General features: G+C 38.3%; 1 protein-coding gene across 5 annotated transcripts in view; it reads right to left on the reverse strand.

Annotated features, from left to right (window-relative positions):
• The window catches only part of LOC133539606 (CUGBP Elav-like family member 3), a 149,012-nt gene that overhangs the window by 19,003 nt on the left and 108,723 nt on the right, over positions 1 to 21,286 (reverse strand). For 3 of the 5 annotated variants that reach the window (XM_061881643.1, XM_061881642.1, XM_061881647.1), the window contains 6 exons: positions 16,223 to 16,351; positions 9,853 to 9,932; positions 9,605 to 9,760; positions 9,177 to 9,312; positions 8,938 to 9,081; positions 2,479 to 2,544 (listed from right to left, as the gene is read on the reverse strand). In XM_061881643.1, coding sequence (XP_061737627.1) covers positions 2,479 to 2,544; positions 8,938 to 9,081; positions 9,177 to 9,312; positions 9,605 to 9,760; positions 9,853 to 9,932; positions 16,223 to 16,351 — 711 coding nt within the window. The remainder of the gene's footprint in view (positions 1 to 2,478; positions 2,545 to 8,937; positions 9,082 to 9,176; positions 9,313 to 9,604; positions 9,761 to 9,852; positions 9,933 to 16,222; positions 16,352 to 21,286) is intronic. The other 2 variants (XM_061881645.1, XM_061881646.1) reach the window with 2 other exon arrangements.

A 21,286-nucleotide genomic window follows, 5' to 3' on the forward strand; every position in this document is an offset into this window, starting at 1 on the left:
CAACATCCAGAAACGCCGCCGGCTTCTCTGGGCCCGAGATCCTCTCAGATAGACTGATTCAAAGTGGAAAAGTGTTCTGTGGTCTGACGAGTCCACATTTATTAATCACATTGCGCGTGATAATTAATCATATTTGCATCTTCCCCTCCCATTATTGATACCATTTTGATGATCAGCATATAATTTGCATATTATTGAAGACAGAGCCGCTCAACAGATTGCACGCCTTATTTTGCTCACTTAACAGACGCAATACACTTTGCAAACGTTTTTGCACGTTTTAGCACACGCAAACCTTTAGTAACCAGTTTTTGAAAATGTATCATATTCGTACTTAGTTGAACTTCTTTGCTGAATTAATTCTATAGTTTAATTCCAAGTATTGAGGATTTTTTAAGTTCTGTACATGCATACAAATGTTTTAAATTAGATTTCCCTCTAAAGTTATATTAGTCCTTGTTTGTTGAGAAGACATGTTGTACTTTTTTGGGGTAGCAGGTTACAGTTGGCTTCGTACATAATTTTTGCTGTTTGCAATTGCACCAAATTCATCAAATTTCAATATTTTGATTCAATAGATACAGGGTCTAAATGGGTGAAAGATTTATTTATTTTATTTATTTATGGCAGTTTAATAACATGGTTTTCGGATTTTTCCCGTACGCCCCGTGAACAGGTTTGAGTGTGCAGAGTATAAAAATGAACCTGAAATTTTTGAATGAAAGAAACAGATGGTTTAAATGTGCCCACTGGATGTCGCAATAGCAATTCTTTGTATATTTGTAGATGATGCTACATATGTAAATAAAATAAACCACATAATGTTAGTACATCAGTAGAGGGAAATGATCAAATTACATAAATGACTGTAATTTGATTTTGATATAATTTTTAGTATCTTAATAGATTGAAAATCAACACCAATGAGTTAACTGATGAACATTATCAAATAATTTATTCAGAAAATATAAATAACGACAAATAAAGATAGTATACTATTAAGTGTAAAAAAAAAAAAAACAACATTATGATTTGTACATTTTCGGAATGAGCTTGTTCTGTTTTTATAAAAAAACAAAATCTGAAGTTGTCTTTATTTTTAAGTTATCGTGCCGTGATTTTACCAGTTCGGCCCGCTTGGGAGTTGATTTTTTTCCATGTGGCCCCCCCATCTAAAATGAGTTTGACACCTTTGCTCTAAATACTGTGCCTATGGTCACGACCTACACATTATGTGTATGTTTGTGTAGACTAGACCGCTCATATATAAAGTTTGCTACTTGTGCCTATTGTCCAAATATTGCTTCATCACTATGCTAGAATCCAAGGTAATATTGCCATGATTTTATTTAAAATCTCAACTTACAGAGGGAGTTTGGCGCCGAGTCCGCCTTGAGTGATTGTTTACATGAGCCGGTGTTTAGTCTGCAACCGGGCGTGATGAGTCTGAAACCGCACGCGCGATACACGGTGTTACCGACGGAATTCGGTCAGTGCCTATAAAAGGTACCAAATTAGGTAGCCATGCCTAGATGTTGTCTCTGCTCATTGTATTCATCTACTAAAAGGGTTATTGTAACTCACTGAGCACATTGTAGAGATGTACAGTCGTGGTCAAAAGTTGACATACACTTGTAAAGAACATAATGTCATGGCTGTCTTGAGTTTTCGATACTTTCTACAACTCTTATTTTTTTGTGATAGAGTGATTGGAGCACATGTTTGGTTCTTTTATGAATTTATTATGGGTCTACTGAAAATGTGAGCAAATCTGCTGGGTCAAAAGTATACATACAGCAATGTTAATATTTGCTTACATGTCCCTTGGCAGGTTTCATTGCAATAAGGTGCTTTTGGTAGCCATCCACAAGCTTCTGGTTGAATTTTTGACCACTCCTCTTGACAAAATTGGTGCAGTTCAGCTAAATTTGTTGGTTTTCCGACATGGACTTGTTTCTTTAGCATTGTCCACACGTTTAAGTCAGGACTTTGGGAAGGCCATGCTAAAACCTTCATTCTAGCCTGATTTAACCATTCCTTTACCACTTTTGATGTGTGTTTGGGGTCATTGTCCTGTTGGAACACCCAACTGCGCCCAAGACCCAACCTCCGGGCTGATGATTTTAGCTTGTCCTGAAGAATTTCTCATTGTCCCATTTACTCTCTGTAAAGCACCAGTTCCATTGGCAGCAAAACAGGCCCAGAGCATAATACTACCACCACCATGTTTGACGGTGGGTATGCTGTTCTTGGGATTAAAGGAGAACCAAACTTCATGAATGTTTTTTTGTGACCAACAATATGTGCTCCAATCACTATATCACAGAAAAATAAGAGTTGTGGAAATGATTGGAAACTCAAGACAGCCATGACATTATGTACTTTACAAGTGTACGTAAACTTTTGACCACGACTGTACATATCAATTTTTGGTGGGAACTTTCTGACAAAAAAATAATTGAGAATAACGGGACTAACCTGTGTAGTGCTGCATGCCAGCATAGGCCTGTTGTAGCGGGTCCAGGGCTGCTGCTGGATTTTGAGCTGTAAAATGACAAAAAGAGTAGCATATTAGGTAGAAACTCCAATTGGAGTTTTGAGACTCTGGGTGTGACTTCAATGGGTTATATAGCTGGAGAAAATTAAAAAACGCTAATGATACTTCAGCTATATTATTTCTATGTTCTTTGAACGCTGGACCAATTGGATAAAATCTGCTCAGTCTTGCTATGTAAATAAAAAAATAATCTGCCAACAAAATAATTTTGACTTTGCAAAATGACATGAAAAAATATTTTTTAAACCTGTTGAAGGAGAACTGCACTTTTTGGGGAGAATTTTATCCGTCATTCACAATCCTTAATGCAAGTCAAAAATACATTAGGGTTGCACTCTCTGGGTGGGTGGGGCCGTACTGTGGCTCCCACATATACTTGTAGACAAGTATATTGTACATACAAAGACACACACATAGGCACAATTATTCATACATATAAACAGTGGGGCAAAAAAGTATTTAGTCAGCCAGCGATTGTGCAAGTTCTCCCACTTAAAATGATGTCAGAGGTCTGTCATTTTCACCATACTGTAGGTACACTTCAACTGTGAGAGACAGAATGTGAAAAAAAATTCCAGGAATTCACATTGTAGGAATTTTGAAGAATTTATTTGTAAATTATGGTGGAAAATAAGTATTTGGTCAACCATTCAAATCTCACGATACATGGCCCCATTCATTCTTTCCTTAACACGGATCAATCGTCCTGTCCCCTTAGCAGAAAAACAGCTCCAAAGCATGATGTTTCCACCCCCATGCTTCACAGTAGTTATGGTGTTCTTGGGATGCAACTCAGTATTCTTCTTCCTCCAAACACGACGAGTTGAGTTTATACCAAAAAGTTCTATTTTGGTTTCATCTGACCACATGACATTCTCCCAATCCTCTGCTGTATCATCCATGTATCCATTTTGGTATAAACTCAACTCGTCATGTTTGGAGGAAGAAGAATACTGAGTTGCATCCCAAGAACACCATAACTACTGTGAAGCATGGGGGTGGAAACATCATGCGTTGGGGCTGTTTTTCTGCTAAGGGGACAGGACAATTGATCCGTGTTAAGGAAAGAATGAATGGGGCCATGTATCGTGAGATTTTGAGCCAAAACCTCCTTCCATCAGTGAGAGCTTTGAATGGTTGACCAAATACTTATTTTCCACCATAATTTACAAATAAATTCTTCTAAATTCCTACAATGTGAATTCCTGGATTTTTTGTTCACATTCTGTCTCTCACAGTTGAAGTGTACCTATGATGAAAATTACAGACCTCTGTCATTCTTTGAAGTGGGAGAACTTGCACAATCGCTGGCTGACTAAATACTTTTTTGCCCCACTGTACATACATACGTATATTCACACACACACACACACGGTACGTACATCCACACGTACATTCAATGTACAAACGTACATACTGTACATATACAAGCACATATGCAAACATACGTTTCATCAAACATTAACAGTTCATCTTCTGATTGGCCAGTCCATAATGTTTCGCCCTAACCTTAGCCTGGAACACGGACTGTGGGTTTCGTGGAAGGTGTCTTCATCACTAAAGGAAAAATCTGATTTGTGGGAGTGAATCCTTCTGTCATTTTCAAGTATGTTTCTTTTTTTTTTTTAGTCGTCAGCTTGAGTCATCCCTCTGTCTCGTTGCTTTTTGACATGAGTGCGTGTCTGTTATGATTTTATCTTGCTTCTGATTGGCCAGTCCATAATGTTTCGCCCTAACCTTAGCCAATAGTGACTCATCATACGTACACCAACCAATCATGATGGATTTTCTCCTTATGTATGGATGTTTTCATTCTTCCAGGTCACTGTATTTTCTTTTAGCCTGGACTCGCAGTCCATTTTCTCTCTTTGTAGCTTGTATATTGTAGCTTAAATGTAAGCTACCTCGCTACAAGGGTCTAAAAGCAGCAAAGCTACAGGAAAAGCTACTTGGAAATGTAGTTATGCTACGTAGCTTATCTACATGTAGTTTGTTACGGCCCGTCACAAAATTCCCCAAAAAGTGCAGCCGCCCTTTAAGCTAACTATGTGTAAAGGCAAAATTAATTGGTTTAGTTCTTAGTGTTGTCCTGATACCGGTACCAAAATTATTTTGATATTTTTCGGTACTTTTTAAATAAAGGGGACCACAAAAAATGGCATTTTTGGCTTTATTTTAACAAAAAAAATCTTAGGGTACCTCAAACATATGTTTCTTATTGCAAGTTTGTCCTTAAATAAAATAGTGAACATACAAGAAAACTTCTCTTTTAGTCGTAAGTAAACAAACAAAGGCTCCTAATTTAGCTGCCGAAGTATGCAGTAACATATTGTGTCATTTTCCATTCGATTATTTTGTCAAAATTATTAAGGACAAGTGGTACAAAATGAATTAATCTACTTGTTCATTTACTGTTAATATCTGCTTACTTTCTCTTTTAACATGTTCTATCTACACTTCTGTTAAAATGTAATCATCACTTATTTTTCGGTTGTTTGATACTTTACATTAGTTTTGGATGATACCACAAATTTGGGTATTAATCCGATACTGAGTCATTACACGATCATACATTGGTCATATTGGTCACATTGGCCGACCGGTACTTTTCAGAGGCCGTATAGCGCCGAAAATGATTCATTGGTATCACGGTACTATACTAATACCGGTATACCGTACAACCCTAGACCACAGACTGTGGGTTTCGTGGACGGTGTCTTCATCACTAAAGGAAAAATCTGATTTGTGGGAGTGAATCCTTCTGTCATTTTCAAGTATGTTTCTTTTTTTTTTTTTTAGTCGTCAGCTTGAGTCATCCCTCTGTCTCGTTGCTTTTTGACATGAGTGTGTGTCTGTTATGATTTTATCTTGCTTCTGATTGGCCAGTCCATAATGTTTCGCCCTAACCTTAGCCAATAGTGACTCATCATACGTACACCAACCAATCATGATGGATTTTCTCCTTATGTATGGATGTTTTCATTCTTCCAGGTCACTGTATTTTCTTTTAGCCTGGACTCGCCGTCCATTTTCTCTCTTTGTAGCTTGTATATTGTAGCTTAAATGTAAGCTACCTCGCTACAAGGGTCTAAAAGCAGTGAAGCTACAGGAAAAGCCTTTTGGAAATGTAGTTATGCTACGTAGCTTATCTACATGTAGTTTGTTACGGCCCGTCACAAAATTCCCCAAAAAGTGCAGCCGCCCTTTAAGCTAACTATGTGTAAAGGCAAAATTAATTGGTTTAGTTCTTAGTGTTGTCCTGATACCGGTACCAAAATGATTTTGATATTTTTCGGTACTTTTTAAATAAAGGGGACCACAAAAAATGGCATTTTTGGCTTTATTTTAACAAAAAAATCTTAGGGTACCTCAAACATATGTTTCTTATTGCAAGTTTGTCCTTAAATAAAATAGTGAACAAAGAAGAAAACTTGTCTTTTAGTCGTAAGTAAACAAACAAAGGCTCCTAATTTAGCTGCTGACATATGCAGTAACATATTGTGTCATTTTCCATTCTATTATTTTTTCAACATTATTAGGGACAAGTGGTACAAAATGAATTAATCTACTTGTTCATTTACTGTTAATATCTGCTTACTTTCTCTTTTAACATGTTCTATCTACACTTCTGTTAAAATGTAATCATCACTTATTTTTCTGTTGTTTGATACTTTACATTAGTTTTGGGTGATACCACGAATTTGGGTATTAATCCGATACCGAGTCATTACATGATCATACATTGGTCACATTGGTCACATTGGCCGACCGGTACTTTTCAGAGGCGGTATAGCACCGAAAATAATTCATTGGTATCACGGTACTATACTAATACCGGTATACCGTACAACCCTAGAACACGGACTGTGGGTTTCGCGGACCGTGTCTTCATCACTAAAGGAAAAATCTGATTTGTGGGAGTGAATCCTTCGGTCATTTTCAAGTATGTTTCTTTTTTTTTTTTTTTGTCATCAGCTTGAGTCATCCCTCTGTCTCGTTGCTTTTTGACATGAGTGTGTGTCTGTTATGATTTTATCTTGCTTCTGATTGGCCAGTCCATAATGTTTCGCCCTAACCTTAGCCAATAGTGACTCATCATACGTACACCAACCAATCATCATGGATTTTCTCCTTATGTATGGATGTTCTCATTCTTCCAGGTCATTGTATTATCTTTTAGGCTGGACTCGCAGTCCATTTTCTCTCTTTGTAGCTTGTAGCTTAGATGTAAGCTACCTCGATGGGTCTAAAACAGGGGTGTCAAATCCATTATAGATCGGGGGGCCACATTGAGAATAATCTACTTCCAAGTGGGCCGGACTGGTAATATCACGGCACGATAACTTAAAAATAAAGACAACTTCAGATTGTTTTCTTTGTTTAAAAATAGAACAGGCACATTCTGAAAATATACAAATCATAATGTTAGTATTTTTTTTACACTTACATGTTGTGGTTAATAGTATTCTACCCTATATTTGTCGTTATTTATACTTTCTGAATAAATGTGATAATGTTCATCATTGCTGTTAATTTGCAATCAAGATAAAATAATATCAATATTAAATAACAGGATGTCATTAATATAGTTTGCTTATTTTCCTCGACTGGTGCACTAACATCATGTGGTTAATTTTTTTTGACATATGTAGCATCTACAAAGATACAAAGACTTGCTATTGCGACATCTTGTGGACACATTTAGAACAGCGGTTTCTTTCATTCAAAAATGTTGGCTCATTTTCATACTTAGCAAACTCATCCCGCAGGTTGGATGAAACCTGTTTCCGGGCCTGGTTCGGCCCGCGGGTCGCATGTTTGACACCTCTGGTATATAAGTAGCTAAGCTACAGGAAATGTAATTAAGCTACGTAGTTTAGCCACATGTCGCTTGTTACTACCCATCACTGCATCTGGATTATGAATGATCGGCAAAATTCCCCAAAAAGTGCAGTTCTCCTTTAAGTTAACTGTGTGTAAAGGCAGAAATAATAGATAGTACTTTATTAGTTAGATAGTACTTTGATTCCTTCAGGAGAGTTCCCCAAGGAAGATTAAAATTGTGTTTTAAATACCGTATTTCCTTGAATTGCCGCCGGGGCGCTAATTAATTTAAAACCTCTTCTCACTCCGGCACTTACCAAAGGCATGCGGTAAATTTAGGCCTGCACTTAAAAATTTGAGTGTGATGTAAGGATACCATCATGAAAAGCACATTTAATTAAAAAAAAACGTTATTATGGTCTTACTTTTACTTATAAATGAAGTCCATGCACAGCTCCTTCTGATCAAAAGCATCGATAACTTGTTTATAAAAGTCTTCCTTATCTTTCTTCAGTTTTAAAAGTCTCTCCGTCTCGATGGAGATCTTCCTTTATTACCTCCTGCTTCGATTGAAAGTCCAGTTTAGAAAACTTTTATTTTAGATATGTAATCCTCCGTGTTAAAAGTGCAAGCGGGAGGAAAAAATAAACACACGCTGCTTGTTGTCACTTCTTCTGCAGCCGAGTTGTCGCAAGAAGGATCACTAGCGCCAGGAGGCGGGAGTCATTTAATGACTCATATTTGACACACGCAGCTACGGCATATTAATAAAACATAGCTGCTTACTGTTCTTTTTAGCATATTCAATAGCTTGGACCTTAAATCCTATTGAATAGCTCTGAATATTCTTCCCTTTAAGCGATTTCAAATGATTGAAATCAGCTTCCGCCATTTTGAAAATGATGACAGGTGTCATCACGAGTGACAAGTGTCACTCATGTCGTGACGAGTTTGACCCGGCGGAAATTCTAGGAATATGCTAATTATTTGGCGAAACGAGTTTGACCCGGCGGAAATTCTACGCAGGCGCATACTATATCATCATCATCATTATCAGCCATTGTCAGTCCACTGCTGGACGAAAGCCTCAGCATATTTCTGCCATTTGGCGTATGTTTCATGCTGGTTATTAGCCTACACCTTCCACGCTGGCTTGGTGCGGGTTGGAAGGGGTATTTTATATCAGAGATCCTTCTCCTAGACTAATTGCCTTACTGGGCTGTTGAACTTAGTCTGTCCTGTTGGTTGTCCGCGCCCCATTTACCCAGGAACCCGCTCAGCTTTATGGCGCTGACCGCCCACCACTCACAAGAGAAGGTGCAAACGGTTCTTTGTGTGCATTTTATAGACGTTAGTTGGGACTCACTAACCCCACACACAACCTCCCATCTCATGCCTGGATGTAGTTTAACGTCATACCCAGGACAGGCATACTATATACCCGGCGGTAATTCAAGGAAATACGGTAATTGGTGTTTAGTTCTTATCGTGAGAGAGTAATCAGTCGCACACGTGTAAAAACGTCATGTGTGTTTTCTGTCATTTCCTTCACATACCTTGATATGTGTGAACGCCATTGGTGTATAATGTCTCGGTTCCCTGTTGTCCATTGGTGGGCGCGGTGCTGTAGCCATTCACACCTATTGGAGGAGGGAGAGCTGGCACAGGCGTGGCTGCAATAGTCGGCGGAGTGTTTGTCCCTAAAGATCACACAGGCCGCTTAGTGCCTCCGCCTGTGCTTACGTCGACGGGCCGGTGTGTGTGTGTGTAAGTGTGTGTGCGTGCATGTGTCTACCTGAGGACGGCGTGATGGGCGTGGCGATGATTCCGTTGGCATTGAGCGCCGCCATCTGCTGCATCTGCACGGCAGCGACTGTCGCCACCGGGGACAAATACGCTGACTGGGCGACCAGGGCCTGCTGCTGGACGAGCTGCAGGGAGGGCGAGGACAAAGACAAAGACAGTTAAATAAAAAAATATATTTAAAAAAAGCAGAAATAGGAGGAAGGGACAAGCAGAGCGAGTGATAGAGGACCAGATGAATAGAGATCTAATTACGAGGCCATTATGGCCAGAGTCAGTGGGTTAATGGCTGTGTGTTGCAGGAAAGCTAAATGCCAGATGACGTATGTCCTGTTGTCTGGGTAATAACGTTAGCCCCCAATTAGAGCGCTGATAGCCTCTTGAAACCTATAACATCCTTTTGGAGAGTACAGCACTTGCCTGAGCATTGACCGCCTGCGTGTAGGCATTGTAGGCGGGGAAGTTGAGCGTCATGGGGCTGAAGATGCCCAGCTGGGAGGCCACTTGCTGCATTCTCCTCAGCCCCCGCTCCTTCTCCGTGTCGGCAAACTTCACCACCAGACTGGACGACGCGCCCTGTGCGGAGAAGGCATGTTTTTTTTGTTTTTTAACCGCCCGGTTTTGTTTTCAGAGCGGCCTGAAACTTTTCTAATGCGTCCTGAACTTACAGGCATTGTGCGGCTCCCGTGCAGGCTGTTGATGGCAGCCTGGGCCTCAGAGTGGCCCTGGAACTTTACAAACGCACACCCTTGAGAAGACAAACAAGAGTCAGTAAGGGAACAAAACATATAAAGACTGTAAAATCAAAACATTTAGATTTTCTTTGGTTTGGGATCTGTGTGGGGTTTGCATGTTCTCCCCGTGAATGCGTGGGTTCCCTCCGGGTACTCCGGCTTCCTCCCACTTCCAAAGACATGCACCTGGGGATAGGTTGATTGGCAACACTAAATTGGCCCTAGTGTGTGAATGTGAGTGTGAATGTTGTGTGTCTATCTGTGCTGGCCCTGCGATGAGGTGGCGACTTGTCCAGGGTGTACCCCGCCTTCCGCCCGGTTGTAGCTGAGATAGGCGCCAGCGCCCCCCGCCACCCCGAAAGGGAATAAGCGGTAGAAAATGGATGGATGGATGATTTGGGATATATAAGGCGTGGCGCAGTGGGAGAGTGGCCGTGCGCAACCCGAGGGTCCCTGGTTCAATCCCCACCTAGTACCAACCTCGTCACGTCCGTTGTGTCCTGAGCAAGACACTTCACCCTTGCTCCTGATGGGTGCTAGTTGGTGCCTTGCATGGCAGCTCCCTCCATCAGTGTGTGAATGTGTGTGTGAATGGGTGAATGTGGAAGTAGTGTCAAAGCGCTTTGAGTACCTTGAAGGTAGAAAAGCGCTATACAAGTACAACCCATCCATCCATCCATCCATCCATCTTCTTCCGCTCATCCGAGGTCGGTTCGCGGGGGCAGCAGCCTAAGCAGGGAAGCCCAGACTTCCCTCTCCCCAGCCACTTCGTCTAGCTCTTCCCGGAGGATCCCGAGGCGTTCCCAGGCCAGCCGGGAGACATAGTCTTCCCAACGTGTCCTCTCCGGGTTGGGGAGGAGACCCTGCCCCAAGTGGAGGAGTTCAAGTACCTAGGAGTCTTGTTCACAAGTACAACCCATTTATCATTTATCACTATAGACAGCGATTTTAAACTAGACAAACAAGTCAATGGCGTTTTAAAATCGTGTTTTTATCACCTTTGTCTTTTAGTAAAGGTTAAACCGTTTTTATCTTTTAACCTTTTTGAACAAGTCGTGCATGCTTTTATTTCAAGTCACCTGGACTACTGCAATGCACTTTATGCTGGCATTAGCCAAAAAGCTCTCTCCCGGTTGCAGTTAGTCCAGAACGCGGCAGCAGGACTTTTAACAGGGGCCAGGAAACGCCAGCATATGACCCCAATTCTTCAGAGTTTGCACTGGCTCCCTGTTCATTTTAGAATTGATTTTAAAACATTGCTGTTTGTTTTTAAATCTTTACATGGACTGGCACCTCAATATATCTCGGACCTCATCCAAATTTACATCCCTGCGCGCGCTCTGAGGTCCGAGAGCCAGTTCCAGCTCGTGGTGCCCAAGACCAGACTTAAGACCAGGGGAGACAGGGCCTTCTCTGTGGTCGGCCCTAAGCTCTGGAACACTCTGCCCCTCCATGTTCAAACTGCTTCCACAGTGGAGTGTTTTAAGTCTCGTCTTAAGACCCACTTTTATTCTTTGGCTTTTAACACTACGTGAGTTGTGTGGTCCTCTGTGTTTTTTATACACTTTGATTTCTATTTTACTGTTTTAATTGATTTTACCCTTTAAAATAGTTTTTAATCATATTTGTTTTTATTGGTTTTATTTTTATTTATTTTTTGTTTTATTCGGTCATTGGTGGAGCATAATATTGTTTTTAACATGACTGTGCAGCACTTTGGAAACGTTATTGTTGTTTAAATGTGCTATATAAATAAAGTGGATTGGATTGATTGGATTGGATATGTATTATATTTATCTAAAGATTAATATTCAATTCAGGTTTGTGTTTGATATTTTTTGGACTATAAACCTTTTCCCTACGCTTTGTACTAGGGCTGCGAATCTTTGGGTGTCCCACGATTCGATTAAATATCAATTCTTGGGGTCGCGATCAGATTGTAAATCGATTTTTTCGATTCAACGCGATTCTATTTTTCCGATTCGAAACAGTTCTGTATTCATTCAATACATAGGATTTCAGCAGGATCTACCCCAGTCTGCTGACATGCCAGCAGAGTAGTAGATTTATAAAAAAAAAGCTTTTATAATTGTAAAGGACAATGTTTTATCAACTGATTGCAATAATGTACATTTGTTTTAACTATTAAACGAACCAAAAATATGACTTATTTTATCTTTGTGAAAACATTGGACACAGTGTGTTGTCAAGCTTATGAGATGCCATGCAAGTGTAAGCCACTGTGACACTATTGTTCTTTTTTATTATTTTTATAAATGTCTAATGATAATGTCAATGAGGGATTTTTAATCGCTGCTATGCTGAAATTATAACTAATATTGATCCTGTTGTTGATAATATTCATTTTTGTTTCACTACTTTTGGTTTGTTCTGTGTGGTGTTTGTGTCTTCTCTCAATTGTTCTGTTTATTGCAGTTCTGAGTGTTGCTGCGTCAGGTTCGGTTTTGGAATTGGATTGCATTGTTATGGTATTGCTGTGTAGTGGTTTGTTGGATTGATTAAAAATAAAAATAAAATAAAAAAAAAAAAAATCGATTTTTTGAAAATGAGAATCGATTATGAATCGCACAACGTGAGAATCGCGATTCAAATTCAAATTGATTTTTTCCCACACTCGTACTTTGTACCCTGCGGCTTATAAAACGATGCGGCTAATTCATGTATTTTTCTTCACTACTGTTTTGTATTCAACAAATACTTTTCAACACCGACAAAGACACTGAAAAGGTGTGTTATTGTTTGTGCTACGGCACCATCTTTTGGACGAGTTCACTCACTGCAGGTGCTGCGGGTAGAATGTACTTCCTGTTTCTTGCCTTGAACCGGATGTTTCGTAAATTCCGGACTATAAGCTACTACTTTTTTTCCTACACTTAATACCCTGCGGCTTATAAAATGGTGTAGCTAATATACAGATTTTTGTTCCGCTAATTGCCGTAATGTTTTATGGTCAATAGATTTCATCAAACCCAAGCAGATGACTGAAATGCTGTGTTATTGTTTGGGCTATGGCGCCATCTTTTGGACGAGTTCGCCCACTGCAGGTTTTGAGAGTTGAAAATGTACTTCCTGTTTTGCGTCAAACAGAAATTTAAAACCGTCCATAGCGTTTTTGCTTGAAGGCATTCCTCTTTCATCCCTCTAAGCAATGTTTGTAAGGTTCACAATTTCACCCCAAAAAATTCTTACCTACTAAACCGTCCCATGTGTGATGTCTGTAGGACTGTTTTCATGCATATTTTTCTGTGCTTTCGTAATGAAGCTAACGTTAGCTAATATGCTAACGAGTGTCTGAGTTAGTATTGCTAACTTACAAAGGCATTATTTTTGTATTGTGTCAGTTTCACAAAATCCTCAGTAAATTCACCAACACGTCACCGTGGAGTTATTGAGTCTGTTTAGCTGATGAGTGAGCTTGCTTCCACAGCTAGTGGGTCCATGAGGATGACTTCTGTTTTGTTTGATCAGCCGTTTTACTGCCGTGTTACAAACACTGTTTGGAAACAATTAGGGTAAGCACAATAAACATTTCCAGAATATTTATGTGTAAATAACTAATTTCACAACATATATATCTGCAGCTAATATATGGAAAATATTTTTAAATATAAATGTATATTTTATTTTTGCTCTATAGTCCGGAAAATACGGTATATTCCGTTTTGTCTACTATTTGTCTATAGTAGTAGTTCTCAAACTTTTTTATTACAAACCACCAATCAGAAAACACATTTTACCCCTCCAGGTATCACCATAATGACAAACATTAAAATATAGTAGCGTATTAGGCCTAAATATTAATTAAAAACAAGGAAGAGGATTTATTTAACAAGTAGATTCAATATGTTTGACCACTGTAACATTACACACAGTTTAATCAGCAACAGTGTCTGGATATTTAATTAAGTGATTCTTTGGAGTACCACTAGATGGAGCCTGCATACCACAGTTTAAGAATCACTGGTCTAAAGCGTTTCTGCTCGAAAGGGTTCTTCATTCATCACTCCAAGCAACGTTTTTAAGTTCTACAATATTACAAAAACAATTCTTACTTACCGTATTTTTTGGACTATAAGTCACGTTTTTTTAGTTTTTGTTTAATACATTTTCATTAACTTTTTTTTTTGGTTTGGCCGGGTCTCACCCGCCGCTGGACTGTGGCAAAGACTGCGACTTATAGTCCCAAAAATACGGTAGTTAACTGTTCCATGTGTGATGTCTATCGGAGTGTTTTCATACATATTTGTACGTGTTATCGTAATGTAATCAATCTAGCCTTGTTCACATGAGCAAAAATGTGTGTAAACGTGTGTAAATAAGCATTTGCAAAATCTTTCGTACCTAAATATCTCTGCAGATTATTGTCCAGTGTGACTAGTATATGTACACATTTTTATTATTTCTCAAATTATTATTATTTCTCAAAAACTGAAGTGCTCTATAGCCCGGAAAGTACAGTACAGTAATCATAGTTATTCGTTACTTTACCGAAAAAGTAGATGCATTACCAAATAATTAGTAATTGATGGATTACTTGAAAAAAAAAAGAGTCAAATATCTGGCATATGCAGTACGTAGACATTTCACGAGAGCAGTTTGTGTGTGTGCCTTGAAAAGGCGGGTGCCTGATGCCAAGTGACGCCAGCAAGAGCGCGCTCTGAGCAGGACTTTAGCTCAGTTTGTTAGCTTAGCAGCAGCAGTTTCACTGGTTAAATCTGGTTAATAAAGAGGTTGAATGTGCTTTGATGGCCGTCATATCTCCTCGTCAACAAACGGGCTATTGTTTGGATGGCAAGCGTTTCACTTAAATCATTGATATACTGTTCATTATTTCCTTATAGTAGTAGTGTGTATGAGTTTGTATTATGTGTGTGATGTTAGCTTTTCATATTTAATCCATCCATTTTCTACCGCTTATTCCCTTTCGGGGACGCGGGGGGCGCTGGCGCCTATCTCAGCTACAATAATTTTCTATCATGAGTAGAAAGACACTTCCTGCATTGAACTAGCTGTCTTGTTGACATACAACCACATCAAAATGTACAATGCATCAAACATCTTGCTAACAGCGTTGTAACGTACATGAAAGTAATGAATTAGACCAGGGGTGCCCACACTTTTTCTGCAGGCGAGCTACTTTTCAATTGACCAACTCGAGGGGATCTACCTCATTTATATATATCATTTATATGTATTTATTTATGAAAGAGACATTTTTGTAAACAAGTTAAATGTGTTTAATGATAATACAAGCATGTGTAACACATATAGATGTCTTTCTTTCACAAAGACAAGAATATAAGTTGGTGTATTACCTGATTCTGATGACTTGCATTGATTGGAATCAGACAGTAATGATGATAACACCCACATTTTCAAATGGAGGAGAAAAAAAGTTGTCCTTTCTGTACAATACCACATGAAAGTGGTTGGTTTTTGGCATCTAATTCATCCAGCTTCCATACACTTTACAAGAAAAACATTGGCGGCAAATTCCGTAGCTTGCTTGATTGACATTCACGGCACCCGAGGGTCTTGTGAGATGACGCTGGCTGCTGCCAGTTCATTATTATGAAAATACGACCGAGAAGAAGGCGAGAAACACTTTTTATTTCAACAGACTCTCGCGCCGTCCCTTCCGTCAAAACTCTAAAGGCCGACAGCAAATTTCCTATCTTCACAATAAAAGCCCTGCTTCATGCTGCCTGCGCTAACAAAATACAGAGTCTCGGAAATAAAAAGTGTTTCTCGCCTTCCTCTCGGTCATATTTTCATAATAATGATCTTGCAGCAGCCAGCGTCATCTCACAAGACCCTCCGGTACCGTGAATGTCATTTAAGTGACGTCTTGGTGAAGATTGATGATCACTAATTTTTAGGTCTATTTTAAAAAAAAATCCTGGCTGGAGATCGACTGACACACCCCCCGCGGTCGACTGGTAGCTCGCGATCGACGTAATGGGCACCCCTGAATTAGACTACTCATTACTAGAGAAAGTATGATATTATAGCCGTTATTATGAACACTGGTGGTATAGATGACAGAGTAGAATTATTATATAACATTTTTTAACTCTTTCCTGTTTTTGAGTTTTTGTTTAATACATTTTCATTAATTCTATTTCAGATGCTTGCATGTCAAACTAAAAAAAAAAGTCAAGCTTTGTGTTATGGGTGACATTTAATTTTTTTCTTTATTAGTATCAAGGTTTTTGTTTTGTTGCTCTTTTTAATTAGTATTTCATTCCTCCAATGTGCGGCAAGTCAATATTGTGCATGTTACCTTTGCTGGTGCCGTCAGGTCCTCTTAACACCGTGCACTCGTCTATGCTGCCAAAGGGCTCAAACAGCCTTCTCACGTCCTCGTCGCTCTGTTGCTTTCCCAGCATCCCCACAAACAACTTCCTGTCCTCTGAGAAATAAAAGGGAAATATTGTGAGTAAGAAATCTTCAACCGCATACTGCTCATTTATTTTATGTGCGAGGCTGCACTTCCTGTAACGACTTTCTGGCATCGTGATGTGGATGGTGCTCTTCCAAGATGCAGATCGGGCTCGGACACAGCGTACAGGTAAGAAATAATGCTTCATTTAAACTAAAAACAGACTAAGAACCGAAACTTTGGTGTTAGGCAGAAAAGGCAAACCAAAAGCGCTAGCATGAGAGCTAGGGAAACAACAGAAACGCTTGCACGAGGCACAACAGGCAAAACAAAGAACTACTAGCATGTGAGCTAGAAAAACAACAAGCTTAGCGAGACAATTAGCAAGTCCAAAACAGTTACTACCAGAGAAGGGAGTCCACGAGTTCATCGATTGCGTGTAGCAAAAACTTAACGAGACGAAGACGTGTAAATGAAAAAACTACTAGCATGTGAGCGAGAAAAACAACAAGCTTAGCGAGAAAATTAGCAAGTCCAAAACAGTTACTACCAGAGAAGGGAGTCCACGAGACCATCGATTGCGTGTAGCAAAAACTTAACGAGACGAGGACGAGTAAATGAAAAAGGCAGGCTTAAATACTGAAGAAAACAATTACCAACAAGTGCGAGTCTAGAACAAGGGACAGGTGAAACTAATAGGCAACCATGGTGACAGAACAAACCAGGAAGTGCACAAATAAACTCAAAATCCAAATAATAAATGATCCGGGCAGCGGATCATAACACTTCCTCCACGAACAGATGGCTGTATTGAAATGGAAGCAGATGCAGTTCTCTAATTTTTATGGTTTACATTCAGTTCATGTTTATTTTGAACATGCATACAATACAATTAGAATGTAGTGCATCACATATTTTCCTGTTGTTTCATTAATTACAGCACGTCCGAAAAGGAGTGGGACGAAGCAGCGCTTATTTAATTCTACCACTTTTCGTATCATAGCAATTCCATCCCATTTTTTTTGTTCTGTTTGTAACAGAACACTGAATAAATACATGAGTAAATCATATAATATTTAATAAATAAGGAAACAATTATTAGATACATAAATAAATATTAAAGATATAAACATGCACACAATAATTAAGTTATCATAAATAAAAAAGTAATTTATGGTTCACCTAGGGTGGGGGTCAACAACCCTCGGCTCTAGAGCCACATCGCGCTGCCCTAGAAGCTCCCTGGACCTTTTTCAGAGATGTGAGAAAATGTTAAAAGATGGAAAAAAAAACCAAACAATATATTTTTTGTTTTAATATATTTTCTGGAGGAGAACAAACATGACACAAACCTTCCTAACTGTTAGAAATCCCCCTGTTTATATTAAACACGCTTCACTAATGAGAGGATTTGGCAAGCACCGTTTTGTCCTACTAATTTCAGCAGTCCTTGAACTCATCGTAGTTTGTTTACAAGTACAACTTTCTCCGACGCTGCCACAGAAAGACGTGTTTTATGCCACGTCTTCTTTTTCTCATTTTGTCCACCAAATGTTTTAAACTTGGTCACACAGATCTATACCTTTGGCCATTCTGAGCCAGTAATTTCCAGAAAATATCTCATCCTGTGAGAAGCCTCCATTTTACTAATGTTTTCCAATGTTGCAAAAATGTATAGAATAAAAATTAAAACACAACATTTCTGTCAACGAAGATTGGCCTCAACCTTTGATAAAAGGCTAATATAGACACTTCCATCATGTGTTGTCTTCATTATAACACGTATGTAAGACTTTTACAGTAGGCTTTATTAGCCTACTATCAAAATGACTTTAAAGGTCGTATATAAGACTTTTTAAGTCATTTTGATAGTAGGCTAATATAGCTAATAGAGACACTTCCATCACGTGTTGTCTTCATTATAACACTTATATAAGACTTTTAAAGTAATTTTGATAGTAGGCTAATAAAGCTAATATAGACACTTACATCATGTGTTGTCATAACACTTATATAAGACTTTTTAAATAAGTTTGATAGTAGGCTAATAAAGCTAATGTAGACACTTACATCATGTGTTGTCTTAATTATAACATTTATATAAGACTTTTATAGTAATTTTGATAGTAGGCTACTATAGCTAATATAGACACTTATATCATGTGTTGTCTTTATTGTAACATTTATATAAGACTTTTATAGTAATTTTGATAGTAGGCTACTATGGCTAATATGGACACTTACATCATGTGTTGTCTTTATTGTAACATTTATATGAGACTTTTATAGTAATTTGGATAGTAGGCTGATATAGTGAATATAAACACTTACATCATGTGTTGCCTTTATTATAACACTTTTATAAGACTTTTAAAGTCATTTTGATAGTAGGTTAATAAAGCTAATATAGACATATCATGTGTTGTCTTCATTATAACACTTATATAAGACTTTTAAAGTCATTTTGATTGTAGGCTAGTATAGACACTTACATCATGTGTTGCCTTCATTATAACACTTATACAAGACTTTTAAAACCATTTTGATAGTAGGCTAATATAGCTAATATAGACACTTACATCATGTGTTACTTTCATTATAACACTTATATAAGACTTTTAAAATCATTTTGATAGTAGGCTAATATAGCTAATATAGACACATCATGTGTTGCCTTCATTATAACACAAACTGTATAAGACTTTTAGTAATTTTGATAGTAGGCTAATGTAGCTAATATAGACACTTAAATCATGTGTTGCCTACATTATAACACTTAAATAAGGCTTTTAATTGTTTGCTGCTCCGGACAGTTTTTTTTTTTTTTGTATTTTTGGTCTAATATGGCACTTTCAACATTTTAGGTTGCCGACCCCTGACCTAGGGGGGGATGAGATGATTTTTTTTTTTTTTTTTTTATGTTTAAGATATTAATGATAATTCTCCTTCTTTTTCCTTTGTGAACACTTGTAGAATGAACAGTTAGTTAAACTGGATCATATTAGTATTTTGTTTATTTTCTTTGCTTAATCCATTCCATATAATGATATGTTAAAGGTCTTAAGTGTTGTACGTGCATACAAATGTTTTACATTAGATTACATGTCTTCTCTTTTGTTGAGAAGAATTGTTGTACATTTTTGGGTAGCCAAATTATAGTTTGCTTTGTACATAATCAATAGAGCTGTTTATCGTTGAATTTCAGTATTTTTGACTCAATGAAAACATTGTGTATTATTCTAACTGATTTTTTTAGTAACACGGTTAATGAATGAAGCACCTCATTTGTAGTTGTTTCCCATATTTCTGCACAATAACTCCGATATGGTAACACCATCGAACAGTAGAGAGTATGAAGTGATTTTTGTTCCGTTAAATATTTAGCTTTATTCATTATTGCTGTATCTATTTTTGCATATTTTTATCATCAATAATTACACTCAAACATGTGTTTACTTTCCCCCTGTCAATGTCTAGTCCAGGGGTGCCCATTACGTCGATCGCGAGCTACCAGTCGACCGCGGGGGGTGTGTCAGTCGATCTCCAGCCAGGCTTTTAAAAAAAAATAGACCTAAAAATGAGTGATCATCAATCTTCACCAAGACGTCACTTAAATGACATTCACGGTACCGGAGGGTCTTGTGAGATGACGCTGGCTGCTGCAAGATCATTATTATGAAAATATGACCGAGAGGAAGGCGAGAAACACTTTTTATTTCAACAGACTCTCGCGCCGTACCTTCCGTCAAAACTCTAAAGGCCAACTGCACATTTCCTATCTTCACAATAAAAGCCCTGCTTCATGCTGCCTGCGCTAACTAAATACAGAGTCTCGGAAAACTGGCGTGCACAAGCGATCCCTCAGAAAGCTGGCGTGCACATCACTTGTGCACGCCAGCTTTCCGAGACTCTTATTTTGTTAGCGCAGGCAGCATGAAGCAGGGCTTTTATTGTGAAGATAGGAAATGTGCAGTCGGCCTTTAGAGTTTTGACGGAAGGGACGGCGCGAAAGTCTGTTGAAATAAAAAGTGTTTCTCGCCTTCCTCTCTGTCATTTTTTCATAATAATGAACTGGCAGCAGCCAGCGTCATCTCACAAGACCCTCGGGTGCCGTGAATGTCAATCAAGCAAGCTACGGAATTTGCTGCCAATGTTTTTCTTGTAAAGTGTATGGAAGCTGGATGAATTAGATGCCAAAATCCAACCACTTTCATGTGGTATTGTACAGAAAGGACAACTTTTTTTCTCCTCGTTTTGAAAATGTGGGCGTTATCATCATTACTGTCTGATTCCAATCAATGCAAGTCATCAGAATCAGGTAATACACCAACTTATATTCTTGTCTTTGTGAAAGAAAGCCATCTATATGTGTTACACATGCTTGTATTATCATTAAACACATTTAACTTGTTTACAAAAATGTCTCTTTCATAAATAAATAAATATAAATGATATATATAAATGAGGTAGATCCCCTCAAGTTGGTCAATTGAAAAGTAGCTCGCCCGCAGAAAAAGTGTGGGCACCCCTGGTCTAGTCCATCTATTTGTGTTTGACTCTCTTCTACTGTTACCAAATAGCATTATTTTAGTTTTACTTAGACTTAATGATAATTAGTACATTTTTTAATCAAGATAGACTTAGGAAATAAATTTAAATATTTTATGGAATAGTAAATGAACATCATACTAGAAATGCAAAGGATGCATGTGTTGGGAAATGGATGATTTAATATTTTAGATGAAACAGACATATCATGGAATGATATTTGGAAAAATGCCAATAAACTCTTCAGAAGCATTAAAAAAAAAGCTGAGTCAATTTAAGATCTTGAATAGATTGTAATTTAAGTCTGAGCTGTTTAAATTTGGTGCAGTAGATAGCAATTCATGTATGAAGTGTTGGGCAGCTGGGGCAACTCTTGTTTATTTATTGTGGGAATGTCAGAGAATAAAAGAGTTATGG

The sequence above is a fragment of the Nerophis ophidion genome, linkage group LG21, assembly GCF_033978795.1.
Source record: "Nerophis ophidion isolate RoL-2023_Sa linkage group LG21, RoL_Noph_v1.0, whole genome shotgun sequence".
NCBI classification, from domain to species: domain Eukaryota; kingdom Metazoa; phylum Chordata; class Actinopteri; order Syngnathiformes; family Syngnathidae; genus Nerophis; species Nerophis ophidion.